At 42.1% G+C, this 26813-nt stretch overlaps 2 protein-coding genes across 23 annotated transcripts in view; one reads left to right on the top strand and one right to left on the bottom strand.

Moving 5' to 3' along the window:
- TBC1D4 (TBC1 domain family member 4) overlaps positions 1-26813 on the bottom strand; it is a 309453-nt gene that overhangs the window by 278586 nt on the left and 4054 nt on the right. The window lies entirely within an intron of this gene.
- The window catches only part of LMO7 (LIM domain 7), a gene marked incomplete at its 5' end in the record, with an annotated part of 204614 nt that continues 186996 nt past the window's right edge, over positions 9196-26813 (top strand). For 14 of the 22 annotated variants that reach the window (XM_081130641.1, XM_081130619.1, XM_081130618.1 and 11 more), the window contains 2 exons: positions 9635-9748; positions 9900-9969. In XM_081130641.1, the coding sequence (XP_080986767.1) occupies positions 9910-9969 (60 nt within the window). Of the gene's footprint in view, positions 9301-9616; positions 9749-9899; positions 9970-26813 lie in introns of those variants that run through there. The other 8 variants (XM_081130631.1, XM_081130629.1, XM_081130635.1 and 5 more) reach the window with 2 other exon arrangements.

Below are 26813 nucleotides of genomic sequence, written 5' to 3'. Positions count from 1 at the left end.
AGGCTCTGAATATAACTACTTCTGGAATCTGAGGCAAAAATGTTAAACCCTTTACAGGTGTATCCGGCTTCCTTGCCTTTCTGCCCTACATCTGCCCTGCGCTCATTGTTGGAGAGAGCACCTTTTATAATTGTTTCCCAGAGCCAATCTCTACTCTACTTGAAGACTATTGCCCTCACTACCTACAGGAGTTGGTTCCATTTTAGGACTTACTAGACACCCTTAGACACAAAAGTGCACACACGAGTACATTTTCCCAGTTTGAGTTGTGGTAGAAGCCGTGGGGATGGTGGCACAGCCCATGGCAGAAAATACAGGACAGCTGTTGTCATGACAAATGCTGTCATGTTGAGGTTTCGGGTCCGGTAGGAAGTAATCATGATGTCTGTTTATCTCCTCTGAGTGCCTTTAGATAAAACACACATTCACACAAGGTCTCTCAAGGTCAAACAATTATTCTCAGGTATTGGACAGTCTAAGTCCATATTAAGGGAAGGAAATAAGTCTTTAAAGCCAGTATATCTTGCAAAAAATGTTTCCTGTTCACAGTGAATAGCCTTTTATGTTTTACACCGCCAAGTTTCAGGCCTTTCCCCCCATATTCTTCTGATTATCTAGACTTGGCCCAGAGGCCTTTCTCTGCAAAAATAAAATGGAGCTGATTATAATACTTCTTCAAATAACACAGCCCTATAGCCCTAATCACAACCTTTAACTATTCAAAGATCCAACAGAAGAAGAGATGAGTGTGTGTAATATGTGTGTGCGTGAGTACAGTGTGTGTGTGTGTGTGTGTGTGTAGCCTTGATCCACATAAAAGTCTTAGAATAATCATGAAAGGCTTTGTTGCTAAATAAAATACACTTATTCCACCAAAAAAAAATAAAAATAAAAAATAAAAAAAAGAGCCTTAGGCAGGGCTTTCTCCCAGTTAATTGTCTCAGTAAGCAGAAATGGAGCAGTAAATAGATGTCTTCTCTCTCTGTCCCAAGAAAGTCCCAATGTCATGGATTTAAAAGAATTTTTTTAAAAAGTCCGTTACATGGGATTGAAAAAGTTTGGCCTGCCTGGTCTGTTTCTGTCCAGAGGGATTAAAGAAGTTTATAGTGGAGTCGAGGATGGGGCATTCTTAGTGCAAGAACTCCTGGGGGACTTTGACAGTTTACCTCAGAGGCCATCTGGTTTTGTTCACGAACCTTCTGAGAATTCTAAACTGATGCCCACGTTCAAGGAAACCCCATCACCTCGTTTCATACAGAACCTTAGGCTGGACTGGGTCCGAGGCTGGCCTCCTGGCGATAATTTCCAAGGCACCGGGGAGCGCCAGACCCGTCTCTGACAGCTGGAGGTTGGGTGACGGTGCTGGGCTCAACCGCCAAGGGCTTCGTTTCCTGGCTGTCAGTAAGTTTCCTCGTTCCGCGTGGGGTGAGAGGAAGGCTTGTTGGGGTCGCTGCGGCCTGACAACACAGGCCCAGCCTCGTCCAGCGCTAAACCCAGGAGCACGGCTTGGGTCCTCTTCCAGGCTGGTCCATCCTGCAGTTCTTAAAGCCTTTGCTTTTTGAAGTTATATACAGGGGTGGGCAAAAGTAGTTTAATAATAATAATAAACAATGCAATAATAAATAAATACATAATAACACAAGAATAAACTCTGTTTCACATGCTCACAACTGTAAACCTCCTTCTGCCCATCCCTGTATTATCTGTACCATCCAGTATCACAGAGTAGGAATAATGAAGGAGTTACTTACAAAATTGTACTTTTAATTTTAAAGTTTAAACATTATACGTTTCCTATAATGGAAGGGCTGTTTCCTCTCTGGGTCCAACTTCAAAATGTAAAAAAAAAAAAAAAAAAAAAAAGGCTATTACAATTCTAAAGTATTCATAAAACAGTAAACAATGGCTTAATTTTTTTTTTCCTGATGTTTTTAGCAGAGCAATTTGAACAGATAGTAAGGCTGTTGCTTTTTTCAAGTAAACTTAATGAGAGGTCAGGTAGAACTTCTGTCCCCAAACAGAAAAGCAGGAAGAAAAAAAAAAGCTTACAGAAGTCTGGGCTTGACTATTATTATCTTTGATTGTCATTACTAAAGATATCCCTTTAGGGAAAGCACAGAGTTTATTTTACTCATTTCACTGGACTTCAGGAAGGGAAGGTTAGTAAACACGCATTCTCTCCTTCTTTCCCGGAAGCCCCAATAGTTTACTTTAAAGCTAATTCTAGGGTGAGCCCCTTTGATCTCACTGCCGTCACTTAAAGAATTATAGTGTGGCTTAAGGTCCTGGCTAGAATTCAGGACCTTACCAAAAAAAAAAGTCCTAGGTTTTATGTTAAATAATTTGAGTTCAATGATAGGAAACTCTTCTACATGTTAAAAAAAACACAAAACAACCAAAACCTTTAAGATCTTTACAGTAGGAAGAAAACCAACTGCTGTTCAAATTATGGGGTTGGTTCCATGTTTTGAAAGTTACCATCTCAGTTGATCTGTAATGAGATGTCTGAGCTCACAGTGGGAAGGTCGATAAGAACCAAGGGCTTCTGCTCTATTTTTTCTTGGTTAACCATCCAGTGGATTCAGGAGACAAATTTAGGACCTGGGTCTTTATCCACTGAGCAGGGCGCTCATCACCATGCCCAGGCTGTGCCGATGCCATTCTCAAAGTCCGTCTGCCTTTCGGGGGGGTGGTAAAACGGAGGTTCACCTTTTTATACTCCCCTTCTGCTTCCTGGAACGTCTGCACTCCCCACTCTTAGCCTCATTTTTAAATCATCATCTGTAACATGTTTGGCTCCTTTTTCCTCTCTGGCTTCCACTTCCAAATATAGAATTGAATCTACCTGGTTGAATATCTTTATGTAAGTACTGAGAATGTCATAATCCTCTAATTACTCACACGGAAGGATGTGTTTTTGTAAATAGAGATGGGATAATTAGGACTTTATTATTATAAATGTATATTCTTTGTTTACATGAACTTTTATTTGTTTTTCCCCCACTCTATTGAGATATAAGTGACTTATAACATTGTATAAGTGTAAGGGGTACAATGCGATAATTTGATATTCATATAACTGCAAAATGATGACTACAATAAGGTTAGTTAACACTTCCATCACTTCACCTAATTTTTTCTTTTTTGTGTGGTGATAACACTGAAGATCTACTCTTTTAGTAACTTTAAGTATATAATACAGTATTGTTAACTATAGTCACCATTCTCTAGATTAGATCTCCAGAAATTATACCTGAAAGTTTGTACCCTTTGACCAATGTCTTTTAATTTCCTCCACCCCCTAGACTCTGGCGACCCTACTTCTATTTCTATAGGTTTGGCTTTTTTTAGATTCCACATGTAAGTTGGAACATACACTGTTTGTTTTTCTTTGTCTGATTTATTTCACTTAGTGTCATGTTCTCAAGGTCCATCCATATTGTCCAAAGCAGGAATTCCTTCTTTTTGTAATGGCTGAATAATATTCCTGTGTGTGTATGTGTGTGTGTGTGACATTTTCTTTATCAATTCATCTGTTGTACTCTTAGGTTGTTTCTATGTCTCAGGTATTATAAACAAAGCCATAATGAACATGGGATTGCACATATCTCTTCAAGACAGTGATTTCATTTCCACTGGTTATGGACTCAGAGGTGAAATTGCTGGATCATATAGTAGTTTCATTTTTAATTTTTTGAGGAACCTTCATACTGTTTTCAAGAGTGTCTGTATCAACCTACATTCCCACCAACAGTGCACAGGGGTTCATATTCCTCCACACCCTCACCAACAGCTATGTAGCCATTCTAGCAGGTGTCAGGCGGTAACCCATTGTGGTTTGGATTTGCATTTCCTTGATGATGGGTGATGCTGAGCATCTTTTTATGTACCAGTAGCCATTTGCAAGTCTTCTTTGGAAAAATAACTATTCAGATCCTCTGCCCATTTAAAAAAATAATTTATCTTGCCGGCCCACTGTTGCTCAGTGGTTGGGCATGGACCTATGATCCAGGAGATCGAGTTCAATTCCTGGTCAGGGCACATGGCCCAGTTTGGGGTTCGATCCCCAGCAGGGGGCGTGCAGGAGGCAGCCAATCAATGACTCTCATCACTAATGTTTCTATCTCTTTCTCCCACTCCCTTCCTCTCTCTGAAATCAATAAAAATATATATTAAAAAAAATTTCTTTGTTGTAAAGAAAGTATTACAGATGTTGTCTTGCCACCCCTCATTGACCCCCTCTTCCCCACTCCTCCCCCCTCCCCAGACCTTCACAGCAGTATTATCTGTGTCCATGGGGTTTGCATCTATCCAAATAAGTTCTTTGGTTAATCTCTTCCCGCCCTCCTCCCCTGGAGAATCATCAGTCTGTTGCAGGCTTCCATGTCTCTGGGTCTATTTTGTTTGTCAGTTTATTTTGTTCATTAGATTCCACATATAACTGCCCATTTTAAAATCAGATTATTGTTTTGCTATTGGTATATGTCTATATATATATATATATGTCTATAATTTTGGATTTTAACCTTTATCAGATAGATGGTTTGCAAATATTTTCTTCCATTCTGTAGGCTTTTTTTTTCATTTCGTGGATTTTTTTTTTGGCTGTACATAAGCTCTTTAGTTTGATGCAGCCCCACTTGTTTATTTTTGCCTTTGCTGCCTGTGCTTTTGGTGTCATATCCAAAAAAATTATTGCCAAGATTGACATCACGGAGGTTTTCCTGTGTTGTCTTTTGGAGTTTTACTGTTTCAGGTATTACAATTAATGCATTTCGGCTTAAATTTTATGAGTAGTGTAAAATAAGGGTCCAATATCATTCTTTCGCATGTGAATATCCAGTTTTCCCATCACCATTTATTGAATACCCTGTCCTTTCCCAATGACTATTCTTGGCTCCCTTTTCGAGTATTAGTTGACCATATATATTTGGGTTTATTTCTGGGCTCTTGATTCCGTCCCATTGGTCTATGTATCTGCTTTTATTCCAGTACTATATTCTTTTGATTACTATAGCTTTGTACTAAAGTCTGTAATCAGAAAGGGTGATGCCTCCACCTTTGTTCTTTCTCAGGGTTGCTTTGGCTATTCAGGGTCTCTTGTGGTTCCATATGAATTCTAGGATTGTTTGCTTTTTTCTGTAAAAATGCCATTTGACAGCGATTGTGTTGAGTCTGTAGATCTCTCTGGGTAGTATGGACATTTTAACAATATTAATTTTTCCAACCCAAGAACATAGGGTATCTTTTTTTTTTATGTATTAGTATCTTCCTCAATTTTGTTCATCAGTGTGTTAGAATTTTCACTGTACAGGTCTTTCACCTCCTTGGTTAAATTTATTCATAAGTATTTTATTTTGTTGGTGCTATTATAAAAGGGGTTTAAAAAATTTTTGATTTAAGATTGTTAATTGTTAGTGTATAGAAATGCAACTGATTTTTGTATGTTGACTTTGTATCCTGCAGCTTTGCTGAATTCTTGTTTAGTTCTAAGGTTTTTTTGTGACGTCTTTAGAATTTTCTCTACATAAGATCATATCATCCGCAAACCAAAACAACTTTCATTATATTTAATATATTTTTCCTCTACCTTCTAGAGTCATTCTTCCTGTTAATAAAGGTGTTATATAAGCATGAGAAATATACTTGCAATCCAGATGTTGGCTATCTTTGAACTCATAAGGGCTGACACTTTTCATGAACCATTACCAAACACAGTGAAAATTTCAGTTCTTTTATTAGAATTCCCACCATACCTGTTTCTTCTTGCGATTCTTTTCAGCCACCAGGTCCCTTCTTTCTTATAATCTTTGCCCCAGGCATCATTCAGCCCACTTCTCTTCTGCCTCTTCCTCCTTTATAATACAGAATAGCTCTCCCTGCCCCCCAGTTCTTGGTTACTCCTCTCTACTGTACTTTATCCAATTGCTTCAAGAAGCTTCAGCCTGAATGACACTTCTACTATACCAAAGAATTAACTAACAAAGCCAGTCTCTCCCCGTGGAGCAGTGGTTCTTGAACTGGGAGTGATTTGCCCCCACCAGGGGACATGTCTGGGCACCTTTTTGTTTGTCACAATTATAGAAGTGCTACTAGCATCTAGTGGGTGGGGGCAGGGATTCTACTAAACATCCTACAATGCACTAGACAATCCTCCATAACAAAGAATCATCTAGCCCAAATTCACAATAGTTTCTCAACTTCTGTTAAGGAACTCTGCTAAAAAGAAATTCTTGTATTAGCGGCAGTAATCAATGATATTCCCTACTCTGCTACTATCAGTGCTTTCTTACTTCTGTGCCTTGAATTATAAGTGTTATACACACACACACTCCAGTCAATAAACAATTGTTGAACACCAGATATGTATCAGGTACTGCACCAGGCGCTCCTAAGTTGCTCATGGTTCAAGTAGGAAAACAGACAACCCAATACCTTGTGAAAGGGGCTATGACTGCATGAAGAAGACATACCTAACCTAGCCCAGGATTATCTGCAAAGATTTTTTTTGAAGGATTCTGAGAAGAGGCCTGAATTGAGCCTGGGAGAATACTTAGGAGAAAGCCAGGTAAAGAAAGGAAGAGAAGCACACATCTTATAAAAATCCATGGTTAGAGACGTGGGCTGCTGGCCACGGTCAGATGGTCCTTAAAGGCCATGGGAGTCCATGAGTGAGGAGTGTTGGTAGCATCATAAGATTTACATTTTAGTGAGGTCAGTGATTTCTGGAATCTAGTTGAGAGCTAGTGAGGGCCTTAAGGAAGGTAGTGGAAATAGGGATGGGGGAGAGGGGCCAATGGGAGAGCTAGCTGGGAGATAAAGGTGGACAGAACTAGGAATAGGGTGGACGTGGGAAGAGAGATGAGGAAGTCCAGCATGACCCCCAAGTTTTAGGCGTGGTACCATTTACCAAGTCAGGGAGGCAGGAGGACGTTGAAGTTGGTAGGACAAGACAGGAAATCAAATTTGGACATATCTTTGTGTCACACAAATATTTTTTTTCATTTATAAAAGTAATATACATGTCTTTTGCATTAAAAAAACCCAAAACTTGTTAAAGAGAGCAAAGTGCAAAATCTCCATTTGGAAACAGCCAGCACTAAAAATTTGGGTGAAGTCTACTCAGAAGAGTGAATGAGTTGTAATTGCCTTTAGATCTAACTTCCAGGTAACAGGAAATACAGAGGAAATAGAATTATGTTGAAGGTACCATAAAATAAATCCAGAAGGCTGCTCTGGTTTCTAATATAAGACAATGCCATTCTAAAAATAGGGAGTAGGGAGGATAGTTTGGGTTACAAAAAGCTGTAACCAAATGCAATGTATGGTCATTGTTTGGACCCTGGTCTGGGTGATCAGCTGTAAAAGACATTTTGGGGTCCGTTGGGGGAATCTGAGTCTGGATTGGGTATAAATTGTGAAGCTGAGGGTCCTTATGAGTTTGATTAAATTTAACTTTAAATCCTAACTCTAGAAATCATTTTTCTCTGTGTGTCTCTCTCCTCCCTTCACCTTTTCTCAGAAACCTTTCCGCTGATAATCAACAACCCTCCAGGCAGCAGAAGACAGTAGCTAGGACCTGACAAACGGTCAAACGGTCAAACGTCTAGACCTCTGGCAGGCTAAAGATAACATCTTGACCTAAATTATGTTTCAGTTCCTAGGGTGGACCAACCCCACTCTGGCTACTTTCCCACGAGACCTGACAGGGAGACATGGGAAAAAGACCTCAGAGCTGTCCCCAGACCTGAAGAAATGATTCATTACCCTTAGGTCACCTCCAACCAGTGAGCTCCACAGAACCCCCTAACCCATGGTGTGCTGTGATTTTGCCCTATATAACCTGTAACCTACTATATAACCTGTAACCTACACTATATAACCTGTAACCTACACTATATAACCTGTAACCTACACTATATAACCTGTAACCTACTATATAACCTGTAACCTACACTATATAACCTGTAACCTACTATATAACCTGTAACCTACACTATATAACCTGTAACCTACTATATAACCTGTAACCTACACTATATAACCTGTAACCTACTATATAACCTGTAACCTACACTATATAACCTGTAACCTACACTATATAACCTGTAACCTACTATATAACCTGTAACCTACACTATATAACCTGTAACCTACTATATAACCTGTAACCTACACTATATAACCTGTAACCTACACTATATAATCTGCAACCTACACTATATAATCTGCAACCTACACTCCACTGGGACTTCAGGCTTCTGAGCATTAGCTTCCCTCTCTCCTGGGTGGTGCCATTCATAATAAAAGAGCCAACATTTCTCCACTTCAGGTTTTGGTGTCTAGCGTTTGGCTCTGCTAGGGCAGGTGGGCACTTTCTGTTCTATAACAATTGATATTAGGTTGTTATTTTTAGCTTCAGTTAATTGTGAAAATGGTAATATGGTTTTGTAGAAAGTGTTCTTTTAAAAATGAGATTATATTGTAATATTTAGGAGTGAAATATCTCAATATCTTTAAAACTTCAGCAGAAATGGTGATGAATAAGGTAAAATATGAACACTTGCTAAATATTTGATGTCCTGTCTCATCATAAAGAGTAAACAACCAACCAGAGGAAAAAGAAAACGGTTGTTTCTTTTGAAGGAGTGAGAATCCATTCTTATATTCTCCAAGGGTGCTGCCCTTCACGTGTGGCCTGGGCAGGGTTTCAGTAGCACCCGAGGGAGGTCCCAAGGGAGTCGGGACAGCCGAGCAGGTTCCTTGCGGATCTGATTTGTGTGGGAAAAGACCCCGAGTGAGCCAACCCAAGGGCTCACGGCCCTCCAGCGCGGTGCCCCTGCCCAGGGCTGCGGATGCGGCCACCTCCCTGCCCGAGTGTACCCCAACCCTAAGGGGGGGCGGGGAGCGACGCGCAGGGTGACGGCGGCCCTCGGGTCTGAACTGGGCGGAGTGGGCGAGAGGCGGGGGAAAGCGGGATCCCCCTGCACCCTGGCCCTTTGCAGACCCGCAGGTACCTTCCACTCGCCCGCCTGGGCGCGGGGCGGAGCGGGGCGGCCCGGGCAGGGGAACGGGCGGCACGTGCCCCGGCCACTACCCGCGCCGGCCGCCAGGAGGGCCGGGGCGGCCGCGGGCGCGGGAGCTCGGGGCGGGGCCGGCCGCGCACCTGGCCGCCGGGCGCGTCTCCGAGAGCGCGGGTCGGGCCGCAGGTGAGGGCGGCGGGCGGGCGGGCGGGGCCGCGCTGCCCCGCGGGGGAAGTTTCTTGGCCGCCAAAGGTGCAGTTGTGCGCAGCTATTCCTGGTATGTCGGCGGCCTTGAGCCGCTGGGCACCGCTTCCAGCGCCCACGGCGGAGGGAACGCTGCCCGGCGGGCGGAGGCGGGAAGGATGCGGGCGCGGGGGCGCATCCCCTCGGGGCGGAGCTGGGGCGGGCGCGCAGCGCGGGAGCAGGCGCGGGGCGCGGGCCCAGGCCTCGGGCGGACGGTGGCATCCCCCGGCCCAGACGGTGTGACCGCGAAGGCGGTAGCGGCCGGGAGCCCGGGGCAGCCGCAGGGGGGCGGACGGAAGCGGCGGCCGGGGTGGGCTGGGGCGGGGCCACTCGGGGCGGGCGGCGGCGGCCCAGCGACTTTTGAAGTCGGAGCAGTTGCCGGAGCCGTGCGCCGCCTCCGGCCGCCCTCCCCCTCTGCCCGCGTCCCTGCGGAACTGGGGTCGCTTTCAGCAGTTCAGAGAAAGCCACGTCTCCAAGTTCTTGTAGGTTCGAGATCTTGCCGAGCTGCGGGGCGCAACAAAGGCAGGGGGAGCCCGGGCGCCTCGCAGACGGGGCGGCGGCTGGGGCGGCGGCCGGGGCGCGCGGGACCCTCCCCCTGTCCGCGCCGACGCGTCTCTCCCCCTCTTGCTCTAGCCCCGGAGCGATGCAGGAGGTCGAAGCCGGCTGCGCCGAGGCGTTCGCCGAAGCCCAGAGGTGGGTGGAGGTGAGTGCCGTCGCTGCTCGCCCTTGGGCACGGGTTTGCGGGCGACCCGCCACGCCGCGCCCCAGCCTCTTCCCCGGACCTTCGCGGTCGCGCGGCAGCCGCCTCGGGCGCGCGTGCGGCTGGGGGACCCCGCAAGGTCCGTTTCTCCCCCCTCGACGTGCAGCCTAGCGGAGCGCGGCCCTCCCCCGACGGTCCCGCCGGCGCCCCCGAGCGCCTCCGCCGGCGCGGATGGAGCGCTGGCCCCGGGCGCGGGGAGGGCGCATCCCCGTGGGCTGCCCGCGAAGGCACCCGCACGCGCGGGATGTGTCTTTGCGGGGCAGAGCCGGCCCAGGGCGCTTTTCTTTGGATGGCTAGAAGTGGGGATGCCCGACACCTGCCTGCGAGGGCGGGTGGGGGAGGTCGGGCACCTGTGGCACCCCTGGAGCGAGGCTCCCCCCGAGGAAGCCGGAGCCCGGGGTGGAGGCCAGGGCGCGCATTTTACTCAGAGTCGGCGGCGACGAGATAGGGTATCCTGGGGTCACTCCCTGAAGGTGTTACTCTCCCAGCTGTTGCCTCAAAGACAAGCCCTTCCATCGCCTTCTTTCCCATGAAAAAAAAGGAGATGACTTTTAGAGGCTTCTTCATCAACGTCTCAGGGTTCACATCTGCTGAAGGTTAACACCGGGACTTCCAGCCATCGTTCTCCTGGCTGAAAAAAGAGGACTTTTTAAACGATGCTGAAGAAGCCTTCCCGGCAGATGTGAACAATTGCTTGTTAGAAAATTGCTGCCTGCCCCAGCCTTGCAGCCATTTAGGAGTTATCGATGCCAGGTGTCGGCTTATTCCTATTTAGTTCACATTTAATAATTCACATTCAGTTAGCTCATACTTAAATATGGCTTAAACTATTTAAAAATTAAAATTAGGTTTAAAGATTATTCTGTGGAAAATGAACATATTCAAGAATCCCAAAGCAGAATAACTACAACTAATTCATTCGCCCTTAAATAAATGAATGTACGATGGAAAATAAAGAGAGTAAACTTTCAGCGTTACAGTTTTTACTCTAAAGAAAGGGATGTGAAATGTGAGCAGCATCACCCACTAGACAATAGGGGGAGTCCAAGAAATTAACTTCGGGTGCTGTTTTTTGGACTGACACCTTGAGCTAGTCTGAAGGTGACTTAGAAGGATGGGGAGGGAGGGCCGGGGAGGCCCGGAGGACACACGCTGCATTTTGAATGGAAATGAGAGTGGAAAAATTCCAGCCATGTAGTTAAGAGAAATAACTTCCCTCATTCATAAACCGAAAAGTCAAGGCTACCAAAGGTAATTTTCCATTAGTAGTGTTTGTTCCTTATAATTTTAGAACAGAAATTAAACGTCCCTTTTTGTGCCTGAGTGTTGGGCATGGAGGGAGGGAGTGGGGAAGAAATACGGGGACATCTTTTTGGTCACACATGGCTGCCCTGTGGAGTTTCTATCCGCATGTTCCCTATTTGCTTCAGGAGATCCGTGGATAGGGGTGATTTCAGACCCTTTCCTTTTTAGGATGCACACTTTTAAAATCTGGGAGTTCCTGGTTTATTGTAGCTTGCTCGTAGTTGTGTAGGATTTCTGCGAGGAATTTGTATCTAATAAAGTTGGGGAAGTGCTTTGTGATAAAAGGTGTAATAGTGCGTGGTAAACAGCCTCGTCTCCCCGGACACTGCCTTCCCACCCCATCTGAAAGCGTTTTTCAGCGATGATGTGGCAATGCTGAAGTATTCTGTTCATCATTAGCAGAGAGCCAAATCTTTCTGAAGGTTTTGGTATATGCCTTTAGTATAATTAATGAAACTAAAAGTAAGTGATTTTTTTTTTTCTAGTGTCGCAGGGAACAAACAAGGCAGTGTGTTCACTGCAGATATGTGAATAAATGGACTTAGGTATTTATATGAACTTTGGTATACTGTGGGCACTGGAAGGGACAGCAGTGTGTTCACTCTTAGGTTTGTTTATTTTCATTTAGTGTCCAAATTTACTTGTCTCCTTAGTTTTGCCTTTACAACCAAAGCACATATTTTAAAATGTGGTTTTTGCCAAAAGAAGCAGGATGAATGACTCTCTCATTGCCACAACCTCTTTAACTCTGAGAACCCCTAATTTGAAGATAAAATATTGGCTCCAAAGTGTATTTTATAAAGTATTTTGGAAAGCGAGGAGATTATAGTGTCAATCTTTCTCCTGTTTGCTAATATTCTTGCCCTGTCTTTCCTTTCTGATATATTTTCCTTAACCTACAGTAAAGCATAAGTGGGTCATTCATATATATGTGTGTATATGTATAGAGACATATATGCATTATAATAATACATTATATAATATGTATATTATCTATAATGTAATCTTTTACCTTTATTCTCAGCAGCCTCTTTGAATAACCCAAGGTCAAGAAACTTCAATAACCTTATAAAACTTTGAATGAGGACCAGATTCCATGTCAGTATGTCCCTGCCATTTCCATTCTCCATCTGTGATTGTAAAGTAAATAGCTAATGTATTATTGCCACATCACAGTTAAAGTTTTTATTTATTTTGGGAAGGGGAGCAGAGGGGTGAGGTGAGGGCTCATGGTTGTTATTCTGCCAATTACTGTCATTTTATGACTCTTGTTTCTATTTATTTCAAATTGTAGATAGATATTTTAGAGTGTATATATACTTAACTTCTGGTTAGTTTAATTTTCAATTCAGAACAAATGTAGGAATGCCACCCTGTAAGGTAATTCAACATAATGATACTGGATATTATCTGGTTGGAAATGCTGTTTGGAATATTAATAATGTAGCAGAGCTGGTTTATGATTAAACATGGTTTAAAAACAAATAGTGTAATGGTTTGAAGGCAAAGGCAGAGGGGAAGCTTGATCCCAGCAAGGTCATGGAGTGGGTGATGGCAGTGGTAGAAAAAGCAGCCTGGGCCCTCTAATTTTAGTCTTTGTCTTAATTTCCTATGCCTGATAGTTTCCTCTCTCTGTTCTGGGGCATTAAAATGCCTTGTAGCCATCAGTCAAAGTACCAGTGAGATTGGAAACTGGTTATAGGGCTCATTGCATTGGTTGGTCACCAGTTTCTGGCCTGTGAGTTAACGTCTCTCTCTAGGTTGAGGTTGAAATACAGTGATGAAATTTATGGCTGGAGAAGAAGAGGCTCGCTTAATTCACCACCTCCCTGCTCACCTGCTCTTCGAAGCTGTTATCTCTGGGTTCGATTCTTTAGTCTCACTGGCACCCTGTACAAGGACCGAAGGGATGCCAGCAGAGCTCATTGCCATGCCTGGCCCAGGATATGGATCCTTCCCTACTTGCTTCCAACTGGTCTGTTTGTCCACCTGCCCCCATTTTTACCCTCCAGGGATGTGCTGGTCACCACCTGTGTTTACCTTTGCTGCTAAATTATGAAAGAATTGCACTCCACAGGTACCCCGTTGGTACAGGCAAAATCCTTCTAAGTGGCTTCCCTCTTTCTCTGTAAACTGCATCCCTTCTACTAGTGATCTGGACTGAAAGGGTTTGCCTGGTGCACATGAATTCCCGTGCGTGCCAGTGTTGTATGTGCACGCAGCTCTCGTGGATTTGTACTGTTGCTTTCCAGATGTCTGTAGAGTGATGTAAACACTCATTGGAAAATGTTACCGAATTCATAGAGGCTTTTTTGGTAATTATAATTGCAACTAACAGACATTAAAATTGAAAATCTATTATGGTAAGGAAAATTTTAAACATTTTAAATGTTAGAAAGCAATTCGTATACTAGCTGTTGAGTCAAAATTACATTAAAAAATACATCTTTATTGACTTCAGAGAGAGGAAGGGAGAGGGAGAGAGAGAAGTGAAACACAAATGATGAGAGAGTCGTTGATCAGCTGCCTCTTGCACGCCCCCTACCGGGGATCGAGCCTGCCACCCTGGCATGCATCCTGACCAGGATTCAAACCTACATCTTCTGGATCATAGGTCAGTCCTCAACCGCTGAGCCACACTGGCCGGGCCAAAATGAAACTTTCAGAATAAAAATCTGATTTTGTTATCCCTGTTTTCTGGGGAGTCATGCAAAGATTTTAAAGTCCGAAATCCTCACATAACTCTGTGAAGTGTAGCATTCACAACCCTTTATGATCTGGTCTCTGCCTATATATATCTGTCCTTATTTGGGGGTCATTTTCTCCATAACTGTTTGCGTAGTTGCCAGATAGCATAGAGATTCAGAGCACAGTTTTGTACATTACATACCCAGTACTAATTTATCTTTTAACTGGAAGCTTGTACCTTTTGACCACCTTCAGCCAATTTAGGGTGATCATGGTTAACACTGCTCTACGGTGCATTTGAAAGGTGCTAAGAGAGTAGATGGATCCTAACAGTTTTCATCACAAGGAAAATAAATGTTTTGGGGTTTTTTTGGTAATTACATGAGGAGATGGGCATTACCTAAACTTATTGTGGTAATCATTTCTCCATAGATGTAGGTCCAGTCATCATGCTGAATACCTTAAACTTACACAGAGCTGTATGTCAATTATCGCAACAAAACTGAAAAAAAGGAGGGAGGAAGCACAGTTTTGGAATCAAATCATTGTGCCAGTCCCGGCCCTGCTATTGAACTCCTGCGGGCCTCAGTTTTCCTCTTTGACCCTCCCAGCTGGTTGTGCCTGTGAAATGAGACGCTGAGCAAGGCAGCCCGCGCTCCCCCGTCACTGCGTGCGCTTTCTCACGCACAGGATGCGGTTTTCTCACCTTCAGGCTGCTCCTTATTTCTTGTTTACTTGATATCCATGACTGCTCCTCATTCCTCCAGACTTGGGCTGAAGTCAGCCTTACGTGAGGCCTTTTCTGAACCACCAAACCTTCACCCTACCCATTCCACCCTCTTCTTGGTTGCTCGTGCGAATCCCGTTTTTGCACTCTGTGGTATAATCTATCTGCTTTTCCACATTAGATTATGACCTGAGGGCAGGAACAGCATCTTTTCTTTTTGCTGGAGGATTTGGCATGGTGTCTGATAAAAAGACTGTAGCTTTAACACAATTTAAAAATAGGATTTTAAGGCCCAGCTCTGTCAGATAATTGGCACAATGGAAGTTTGCACAGTATGCAGTGAAGGCATTTAGGAGCAGCCCGAGTCTGCCCCGCGAGTCAGGCAGGCTCAGAGGGGGGGCAGCACTGGAGGTGAGGCTGGAGCGGGCTTACGCATTTGCCCACTGGGCTAGGACATTGTGGCTTTATAACTAGTTGCGAGATCTTGAAGTTGTATTCAGCACAACTGTCAGGAATTGCTCAGAATAGTATTTTTACTTAGGTGATGTTTCTGTGCAGTGAAATGCATAGGTTTTAAGTGTACTTTTGCAGGAGTTTGTCAGATGTATATACTCATGTAATTGGCACCCCAATCAGGACATGAAACATTTTTATCACCCAAGAAAGTTCCCTTCCTGTCCAGTCAGTCTCCACCTCTCATATAGGTAACCACTCTTCTGGTTTCTAGCATCATAGATTTCTCAGGGTAGTTGTGAACAGCCATAAAATGTCTTGATATCAATTTGTTCCTTTTTTTTACTTAATGTAGGATTTTAATATTACTTGAACACACTTTAGTTGGCAGATAAACAAGGATCCTAGGTCAGGAGGGCTGGCGGGAGAAGAGGGAGTTCACAAAATCCTCTTGGGGAGGAACCGATTCCCACAAATGGAACCAGGGTAGGGTTGCTGTCAGGCTAATCTGACTCCAGGAAGTGTAAACAGATAAGTTAAGGCATTTCCTGAGGAACTGGGAGGATTCCAGTACAGTGTCAGTCATTCTGGATCCTTCCAGTGTGCTGGTGCACAGAAAGCTAAAAATGGATTTCTTTTAAAGTATAGGAAAGTACGAAGAACTGGTACCTTTAAGGAAACAGTGTCCTTGAAGCAGCTAGAGAAGTGGACTAACTGGGCCACAGGGAATGAGTGATTTTCTGGTTCTTGATGCATATTACCAAGTTACCCCCTGAAAGCTTTGTGCTAATTTGTGACCATGAAACGGGTCGAGGGTCCCAGCTTCTCCATATTCTGGCCAGAATTGAAAAATTGTCATTTGCATTTTCCCCCTAAAAAACAGATGGAAGATACATACTGTTCTACTTTTTCTCAGATCACTAATTATGTTAAGCATTTGTCTAACAGATGACTTACTGGGTTTCCCCCAGTGAGGAAACATGAAGCTAATACAAGGAGTGCTCTGTCCCCTCTGGCCTCACGAGGTGAGTCTCCAAGGTCATGGATATGGTAGAGCCATTAAGGATGTGTCCCCTGAGTTGTCTTGTTTTTCTTTTGGGTTGTTTGGAGATAACCTTTGGAATTCTTAGCAAAATGATGAGATGAAGAGTGGAACAGTTGGCCCTTTTGAGGAAACAGAGCACCTTAATGTTTCTTCATCCATTTGTAAGGGCTAGAAATTCTTAAAGCTTCTCCCAGGCTGAGAGGAACAATGCCCCGGAGTGTGGCAGGGAGTGTGCTGACTTATTCAAGACAGTTGGTTCCCATCCGTCCGTGCAGGGCTCTAGCACTGCCTCTCTCTGGACGCCAGGATGCTTTGGCTCATAAGGAACTGCTGTTGGGACTAAATGGTGCCTTTTACTTCTCCCTTCCTTTCTAAACTGCTTCTCAACGTAACAGCATTTGAGTTTGAGAAAAGCACTTGTTTTGAGAATGTTAAGAAATACAAAGCAACATCAACAAATTTGCCCGACTCTTCCAGTTTGGAGAAAATGGACTTTGTAGGGTGAATTGTTTCATCTGTTATCATCTGCAGATTGAGCTGTCTGTGTTGCTCCAGTGTCCTATAGTCCCTGACAGAAAGTTCTCAAATGCTGTTGAAGGAATGAATGTTTTGTGTCCAACCAAAAAGGTTGGCTTATTTAACTGATGTTTGCAGATTGCCTTAAGCCTGTGAACTGTCACAAATGCATCTGAGCCCAAGGAAAGATAAATTGTGCGTACCTGTGCTTACTCTTTAGTTTCTGAGGGGTAATTATTGGGTGTGTTTCTTTAAAAACACCTTTGATGTACTCAAAGCTTTTAATAAGGGTAATTGCTGTCACATACACATAACCCTTAGAACAGAGATTTAATGCACTCAGTCTGCCACTTTGCTCTAAGGAGATGGACATTAGCAAATTCCATAAATGAATCCCAACACAGCCCCATAAACAGCCTTTCCAGCTTGTGAACTCCTCCCTGGTAGGGCGCTTGAAGACTGGTTCTAATTTCTGGGTACAGGATGCTCAGTTTGGTGCTTGAGTTAATTTAGATGATGTTGCACAGCACCAGTGGGGATTTTCTTAAGGAGAGAGGTTAGGAAAATTTTGTGTGGGTTCAGAGAGCAGAACTGGTAATAACTGACTGGTTATAGTGGGACCTTTTGTTTGGCTCAAGTATTTTGAAGACGCTTCTATAAATAAAGAGCTGTCCTACTCCAGAACGGGCTGACTTGACTAGAGAGATACCTGCCAATGAAGGTTTTACAAGAGAAGGTGAGTAACTGACAATTGAAGCAACTGGTGTCGCCTTCCACCCCCACCATGTGCAAGACATGTGGCAAGTGCATTATATACCAAGGGCCATTATTACCCCAGGACATTTTTTTCAGATGAGGCAAAAGCGGGGTGAGAGGTAAAATAATTTGCTCAGGGAAACACTAGAACTAGTAAGTGGTAGTTGGGGATTTGAACCCAGACAGTTTGACTCCGCAGCCTTACCTCTTAATCACTATACTCTACTGTCAGGGCGAGTGACACTTACTGGTAAATCACGGTACAGGATTTATAAGGCAGGAAGAGAATGGGCTCATGATCGCCATTCCATCTAAAGTGGTAAGATCAGCTGTTTTCCATTTTTGACTAGTCCTGCGCCCAACAAGTTCTATCTTGTGATGTTAGTGCCTGGAGTGCACATGATGAGCAATTATTATATAAGCTAGATTTGCTGATAGATACTCTTGAGCAATTGCAGACTTTAGATGTATGTGTTATGTGTCTAAGTGAATGGATTAGTGCTCAATAAACCATTTAAAGTGTTATAAAAGGGAAGTATTTTTATATAGTGACATTGAGTTATATAGGGTATTCCAAGAAATTGTATATACCCTTTAACAGCTGATAGCTCAATTTTGAAAATGAAATGTATTTTGATAAGCATTGCCTTTATAATTATTCAAAGTTTGAGTGTACATTTTTTGGGATGCCCTATATTTTGAGCTGGAGTAGGAGATACATTTTATCTAATTAGTTTCTTCTATATTATTAAAATTTATAAAAGTATCAGTTTCTTCTCTTATATGACCTAGTAGTCCTTGGCTTACCAAAAATTCTACAGACTGTTATTGCACAGTGTTTTCAAAATATATGTCATGTTTCTGAGGGGATACACTCTAGTTAGTGTTTTAGACATGTAAGTACTGAAGCAAAGATCATAATCAAGGATTTTGCCTTGACTGGATGCAAATTTGACCTAGATATCTGAGCTGGGAAGAAAATATCTGAATTGTTTTGTTACACCACCATTGTATTAAAGGGAGGGCAGTCATCGCTCATTATAAACTTGATTTCGGAACTCTTTCTCATTAGCTTTTCATTCTACCTGAGGAAGGGGAAATAAGCAAACATTTTACCTTTACTTCTTGAGTGGTATACAATCAATCTGGAACTTTTGTCCAAACAATATATTATCAAATCTATGAACAGCATCAAACACAGTTGGTCACACCTTCCTTCTTGAAACACTTCCTTCACTTGCCCTCTAAGGTTTTCTTCCATTTTCCTTGATGTTTCTGAATTTACTTTGCTGAATCCTCCTAATTATTGTTACTAATTTTTTAATTACAAATTTTTTAAAAAAATTGATTTTTAGAAAGAGAGGAAGGGGGGGGGAGAGAGAGAGAGAAACATCGATGAGGGAGAAACATCATCTATCTGCTGACTCCTGCACCCCCTGTACTGGGGATCGAACCTGCAACCCAGGCATGTGCCCTGACTGGGAATCAAAACTTGACCTCTTGGTTCTTGGGTCGATGCTCAACCACTGGGTCGAGCTCCTCCTTATTATTTTGATCAGTAAATATTAGAGTGTTCCTGGGCTCATCTTCCCATGTCCTCTCTTCTTTGTCTACAATTTCTCCTTAGCAGATATCAAATCCACAGCTTTATACACCTTCTATGTGCTTATGACTTCCATATTTGTATTCCTGGCCCTGACGTTGTCTCTAGCCTCTAGCCTTATATATTACTTACTAGAAATTTCAAATCGTAGGCCAAACAGACACATCACACTTTGTTCAAAACAACTTTTAGTTCCTCCCCTTCCCTACCATCTACCTACTCACACCACTGTGTTTTCTATCCTAGTAAGTAGCACCACTGTTCACCTACTGGCTCAGGCCCCCAACTTTGAAGTCATTATGTCTTATTTTTGACATATCCCACATCCAGTCTGTCAAGAAATCCAGTAGGCTGTGTCTTCAAATATATCCAGAATCTGACCACTACTTGTCATGTCCACACCATCATCTCCCTGCTTCCAAAGTAACAACCAGATTCCTCTTTAAAAATGTAAACCAGAGCCCTGGCTGGTGTGGCTCAGTTTGTTAGAGTGTCGTCCCGTCCACCAAAAGGTGGTGGGTTCGATTCACAGTCAGGGCACAAACCTAGGTTGTGGGTTTGATCCCCAGTCAGGGTGTGTATGGGGGACAGCCGATGTTTCTCTCTTTCTCAAATCAATAAAACAACAAAAAATAAAAATGTAAATCAGAGATTATACACCCAACTCTGCCTTCTCTTGCCCTGACAATGGCTACCCATTGCATTTATAATAAAATCTGAATTTTTAAGCCATGATCCATAGGGCCCCCCTGATCTGTTCCCCGCTTGCCTGTCTCATCACTGCCTCACTCTTTATCTTACCATGCTCCGGTCATACTGGCTTCCTGTTACTCCTCAAATGTACAAAGAAGGTTTTTATTTTAGAGTCTTTGTGTTGCTGTTCCTTCTGCATGAATACAATTCCCTCATTTATTTAGATCTCGGCTTAAATGATAGCTCCTCCTCTTCTGCCCCTTCCCTGTAAAATAACCACCCTTGTCATTCTACACTCTCATCCTTCATAGAATTGTCATCACTTGCCTTTTGTAGAATATATATTTTAATTTGATTGTTACTCCCAACTAGAATATACATGCTTATGAGCAAGGGCTTAATTTGTTTCCCAGCCTTGAATAGTGCCAGCTCTTTAGTAGGCACTCAATATATATTCGTTGGATAAGTAAATGAATGAATGAACCAAGTGTCGTGGGTTTTTAAAAAATGTATCTTTATTGATTTCCGAGAGAGGAAAGGAGAGGGAGAGGGAGAGATAGAAACATCAATGATGAGAGTCATTGATCGGCTGCCTCCTGCACGCTCCTGACTGGGGATCGAGCCCACAACCCGGGCATGTGCCCTGACCAGGAATCGAACCCCGATCACCTGGATCCTAGGTCGATGCTCAACCGCTGGGCCACGCCCGGCCAGGCCAAGTGTCTTTTAATTCTTTATACTTGAAATCTTTTTACCCCTGTGATGTGACTGTCTCGCTGGCCGTGTTTCATTCAACAGAGAAATGAGGGTTTTTTTCTTCTTCAAGTTCATTTCTAGATTGTTTGAAGCATGTTGTTTTAACAGAGTGAGCTTAAACCATGAGAAATGGACTTTGTTCATCTAATTGTAAAGATGCCCAAAGGTAAACAAGTATCATAAGGTAATAAACATCCCAGAATATTTGAGGATGAGTCTCCCTAGCTGAATATTCTGTGGGAACAACACACTGTCACGAAACTTTGGGAATTAGTCATAGCAGTATCTTACAACTCACCGACTAGTGAGCTCTAGCTTATACCTAGCTTATACCTGGATTATACCTAGGTGCTAATTGGAGACAGCCAAGCAGGAACTGGCTTTAACCTTTTTAGAAATAGAAGAAAATAAGCTAAAATTTGAGAACAAGAACATTTCTGCCATCTGCTCGAACTCTAACATCAGAGGCCTACCTCATGCTTCCAAAGGGCTGCTCTTCATACCAGTTTTTCAAGAATCATGCTGAAATGGCACATAAAACAGGAGTGGAGGCTGTCAAAGAGCTTTGTTCAGAATTGAGGGAAAAAGGGAAGATGAAACTTTTGATTAAGACCAACTTTCTCTTAACTTTTTTTAAGTTATTCCTCCTAGCTGTCATATGAATTAAGTGTTCTTGTTCTTTTTATAAATATATATATTTTTTACAGATGGGAAAAGAGTAGCTCAGAGAAGTTAAGTTTCCTTCCCAACCCCACACAGCTGATACTGATAGAACCAGTATTTGAAGTTAGATTTTCCTAATAGGAAAACTGAAGCTCTCAACCACTTCATTTACCTTCCTCTGTTTCTCTCCCTCTTTTATAGTTGTACCTGCTGTTTTGGCTCACACGCCTTGTTGTGCTGTTAGCTATTCCATCTGTTGCCTCTGTCTTTCCCTACTTTTCTTTTTTTCTTTTCCTCCCTATTTTTCTTATTTCACAATTAGAGTTAAGTTAAAAAGCATAGGCAAATGTTTAGACTTTGTATAAAATGCAGTGTAAAATCGAACCTAAGATGTGAATAACTTCCCGCTGTTGGGATGTGGTGACTTAGAGGCAGTGCGTTTGTGTGTGTGTATGTGTGTGTGTGGTGAGGAAGGGGACCACGAGGACACTTGCTATGGTGGTGGTTTAGGGGGCTTGTCCTTACAGGAAGGAGACAGTCACAGGGCCGCGTGGAGTAAAAGTGGACGTGTTGGACAGCAAATCTGCAGGAAGTCTGAGGATGGGAAAAACATTTGGAAGCTACTAGAGAAGACCCTATTTGACTGGACCAGAAAGACAATGAGTGGAAAGTGATGTGGAAGGCAGTTGAGTTGGGTAGAGGTGGTGTTAGCATGAGCATTGGATTATCTTGTTGGCAGGACCATGAAGCTAGATGTCTACTTTGTGTGGAAGGTGCTGTTTTGAAGGTAATGAGAATTGCAAGACCAACATGTAGATAAAAACTTTTGATTTTTTTTTCTGTAATTGCCATATCAGGTGATGTTGGAACCCATGGGACAGAATGGGTGGAAGGAAAAGACCATATCACATAGAGCAGGGGTGGGGAACGTCCAGCTCTGGCCCTGCCAACGCAACCACAGGCGGGACTTGAAATTCAGTAAATCTAGGAAGCTTTTATCATAGTTAATTAAAAAAAGATCTTTATTAATTTCAGAGAGAGGAAGGGAGATGGAGAGAGAGAGAGATAGAAACATCAGTGATGAGAGAGTCATTGATCGGCTGCCTCCTGCGTGCCCCCTACTGGGGATCGAGCCCACAACCTGGGCATGTGCCCTGACTGGGAATCGAATTGTGATCTCCTGGATCATAGGTCAACGCTCAACTACTGAGCCACACTGGCCAGGCATCATAGCTAATTTTTAAGCCGACAATTTTGTATGGCCCCTGAATGATGTTATAAATATCCAAATGGCCCTTGGCAGAAAAACAGTTCCCCACCCCTGACTTAGGGAGAGGAACAAAGACTTAGCCTGGGGAAATATCTTGTGTTAAGAGAGCAGGAAGAGGAAAGGGAGGTGTCTTGGTCAAAAAGTTAGGCAGACAACCAGGAATGTGTTAGGGATCCTAAAGGAACCCTTGGTTTCATGAAAGAGAGAGAGAGAGAGGAAGAGTATTATGAACAGTGCTCAGGATTAGAGGAATTAATCAAGGAGAAAGAAAATGGGAACAAGGCCATTGAATTTGGAAAGAGAGCAGTCCCTGACTTGTTCAAGTACAGCTTTGGAGTGTTAGTGTGAGAGCCAAACCAAACTTCAGAAAACTCTTCTGGAAAGTCTTAGTATAGGGGCAGGTGCACCATGAGAGAACAGGTAAGAAGAGTTATCGAGAAATCACCATTCTCTTCATTTGGGTTAACAAAACCATTCCCTAACCACAGCCTACATTATTAGGTATATTAGAAGTACGAATCCATCATATTTAAGTGAAGTATACTTTAAGACAAGAGGTCTGAAGGAATCATTGTGGTCTGCTACATAAAGTACTAAAGTTGAACCACTCTACTATATATTAGAAATCTGTGTCCTTGATATGCTAAAGATCATCTGGAAATCACTTTAATTTTCTGAATTTATTTTCTCTTTTCTAAACAGGGATAATGTCTCTTCTGTCTCCAGGGTTTTTAGCTGATAATAATTTGGTGAAGATATATATATATATATTAATGTTTAGAATACATCTAAGTTTGATTTAGTGACTCTATGAAGCTTTTGTCATATTAATCTGGAAACAGATGCCAATAAGAAATGAAATAAAGCATTTCTAACTTTTAAATATAGATACACATAATTGCTATGAAAGTGTACATTTTTGCTATACTTTGTCTTTGTTTCTTTGCCATGTTCTAGCATGGTGTAGTCGCAAGAGTGGCAGGGTTTGGGGTCATAGTACATAGGCACAGCTCATACATGGCAGATCCCAGAGTAAAATGTGTGACAATGGACAAGACATGTAGCATCCCTAAGCCTAAATTCCTACAAGTATACAATGAAGATTACAAGGCAGTGATAAGGTGTAGAAAAAAATGTGGAATATAAGTAGGTACTCAACAAATAGTAAGTGCCATTATTATTATTATTATTATTATTATTATTATTATACTCAAATCTGTATATAAGCAGAAAATGCATTATTAAATGAGTTTTTTGTTCTTTCCTAGAATGGCTGATTTTCAAAGTCATGTGCATATGTATGTGTGTGACTCCCTCAATGCACTTAGGTAACTTACCATTTATCCTAACCTCTGATTTATGAATGTGGGTTTTTGTTAAGTTCTTTCTATATTATTTTTAAACTTATAAAAATCTTTTAATCTATGAGAAATCGAGGTTGGAATGAGCAAATACTTTAAGAGTAATGGGTTCTGTTTCTTGATGGTATTTGTCATCTCTCTAGGTATCCTCATGTTCATTTTAGCACTTTTTTTGTTATTGAGTCTTTCCTGTCAATGGACTTACAATATGTACCTAAGGTTAGTCGACTTACCTGAGACTTTTTAAATTGAAGGAAAAGAATTCCATACTTAGCGCACTGTTGAAAACGCTGTCATATAACCTTGTACTCAGTGTTCTCTTCTGTTTAGCTACCGCCTATTTGAAGTTGCACATTAGAGAGTAGGGTGTGTGTAGATCAATGTGTTAAGTTTCTTCTTTTCATTAAGTCAGTCAGTCAATCATCTCAATTATTTTTTGTTCTGTGTACATCTTTTTTATCCTTTTAGTTACTTTTCATGTTTTGTGTGTCTTTAAGTCATCCTTTTAATTTAGCTCTTCTGCTGTATTCAGTTTGGAAGAGACAATTATAAGATCTTTCCAAGAAGGACATTTTATGATGTCATACTAAAAATTAGCTTAATGAGCTATTTTAGAAAGGAGAAGCTTTTATGGTTTCCATGAAGAAAAGCAGTGCATTTTTTAGGTATTTTGTTCAAAGGATAGTTTATGAAACTGGCTGTTTTTAAGCCAATTTGCAAACATTTTTAGACTTGGAAAATGCTTGTAAGTCCTTAAAGGTATAACTTGCCAAATCGCTGATACTTTTGAAATTTGGCCTTAGTTCTGGTAAGAGAATGTGTTTGACAGCAACACTGCAATTTACAGTAATCCTTTTTTGTGTAAGGAAATGAATCTACTTTGCTTAATAAATTCCAGATGAGTTTCTGGCTCCTTGATTATTACCAAGTCATTTAAAATTCAGGTTTCATCATTCAGTTTAGTTACAGCAACCATCTCTGTGCTTGTAATGACCAATGTGATGTTAAAATCCTTTGCAAAACCGAAACACTTTGGGGAAGAATTGCATTTTGGGTGAGTCATTTTGGGGCACAAACTTAAGATGTGGCCAGTGCCTCTCAGCATTTGGTGTAATGGGGCACCCTGAAGTGTCAGTCATCTCTGGACTAGCTGTGGCTGGTCCAGGCTGGAAGGAGATCAATTTGAAGTTCTACTAGTGCCATAAATGCAAACTTTCTTGGAAGCCCACCTACATATTTCTACTTACTTTTCATTGTTTACCCTTATCTGCAAGGGGATTTAGAAAACGTTTTTAGCTGGGTGCATCATTGCTTCCAATAATATTGGGGTTCTGTTACTAAGGAGGAAGAGATTGAGTGTTGACAATGAGGTCTCTACCACACGTATTTTCTAATTGTTCCTTTCTCGTAGCATTTTGCTTTGTTCTGATTGTAATCTAGTGTCTTAGCAAACTGAGGACATTTTATTAATTATTATTATTATTATTATTATTATTATTATTATTTGTTCCCTGCATTGTGTCTGTTTCTTCCAAGTTTCTTTTTTGTTCCTTCCCTTTTGGTTTGAAAGTTTCTTTTAACCTCTGATGATCCTTGTCCAACTGGTCTCTAGGTTTTCTAACAACCTCTGTATATCCAGCCATCTTCCTCACTACCCCTCTCCTACCTGAAGGACCCGTTGGCTCTGGACTCTGAGACTTTTCTACAGGAACTTATCTGCTTTGCTTCTGAAGTATCCCTTTGCATGTCCCAAGGTTGAAATTTTCTTTCTTTTCCAAAGGTTCAATTTTTCTTCTACTATTGTCTCTTCTCTGATTGCCTTTGTCCTTGTGGGTTAAGGCCTTAAACTTCTATGCTATCATTTTGGTAGGGTTTTGGGAAGCAATGAAGAGAGATGTGTAGTCAGTTCATTGTGTTTAACTAGAAGTCCAGTATATGTGTATATATTTTAGATGTGCATCATAGAATAAGAGTGGAAAAAACATGGATTGAACGAGGGTTACAATTATTGTTGAGGTGCAATTACATACCTAACCCCATTGTATTTACTAGCTTCCCCTAGATATGATGATATCCCCTTCCAGTGCCTCATCTTGGCTTCATCTTGGCTTTGTACCCAACTGGCCTCCTATTGGATTTGGCCATTCGGGTGTGTGTCAGGTGAAGATAGAAAGAATAGCAGAAGGATGAGAGGTTTCTTCCCCATTCGCCCCACTGCCTCTCAAGAACCTTCAATACTAAAACTCCCATCTGCCTGTACTCAATGGCCAGATTTGTTTTTCTGGTTTACAGCAACAGTATTTCTTTCTCGAACCTTCTCAGCCACTTGGGAAGATGATTTCCCACTCTTGTTACCTTCTGTGTCTTGACATTCCTTGTTGGTTCCCTTCCCTCTTCCTACACGGTTGTAAGAACTTTCCTTCTTTAAAGTCTCTTCATTTAAATCGTGTGAATTGTGATTGGTTTCCTGCTGGAATCCTGATTTATATTCTAAATTTTTTATTTGGGGGAAGAATAGAGGATAGTGTAGTAACGATGAAAATGAGGAAGGTGCGTTTTCGTATATGAAAAAAACAAAACTAGATTCAGTGTTGTCTTATAATTTCAATATTTGCCATGGAGAGATCCACTAATGGCTGCAGAGAAAGAAAAGTACACAATGAATTTTAATTATTCACTAACTTTAAGATCACTATACATTAAGTGATTAGTGCAGTCTGACCTATATTTATACTTGAATAGTATATAAATGTGGCTAATATTCCTAATGGCAAGTTGTGAATTATCTGTTGATTAATGGTAACAGAATTTCAGGTCTAAATTCACTAGAATCACAGAAAACTATTTATTGGGCTCTATCATCAAAGACTTTGGAGAACACCCCCTTAACCACAAAATACCAGAGGCCAAGCAGACTGCTTCCAGCTGTGCTGATTGCTTTCCTTCTCTTA

Source organism: Miniopterus schreibersii (genome assembly GCF_964146895.1).
Source record: "Miniopterus schreibersii genome assembly, chromosome: 2".
Taxonomy (NCBI): Eukaryota; Metazoa; Chordata; class Mammalia; order Chiroptera; family Miniopteridae; genus Miniopterus; species Miniopterus schreibersii.
Note: the sequence above shows the minus strand (reverse complement) of the source record. Positions and strands in the feature narration are given on the sequence as shown.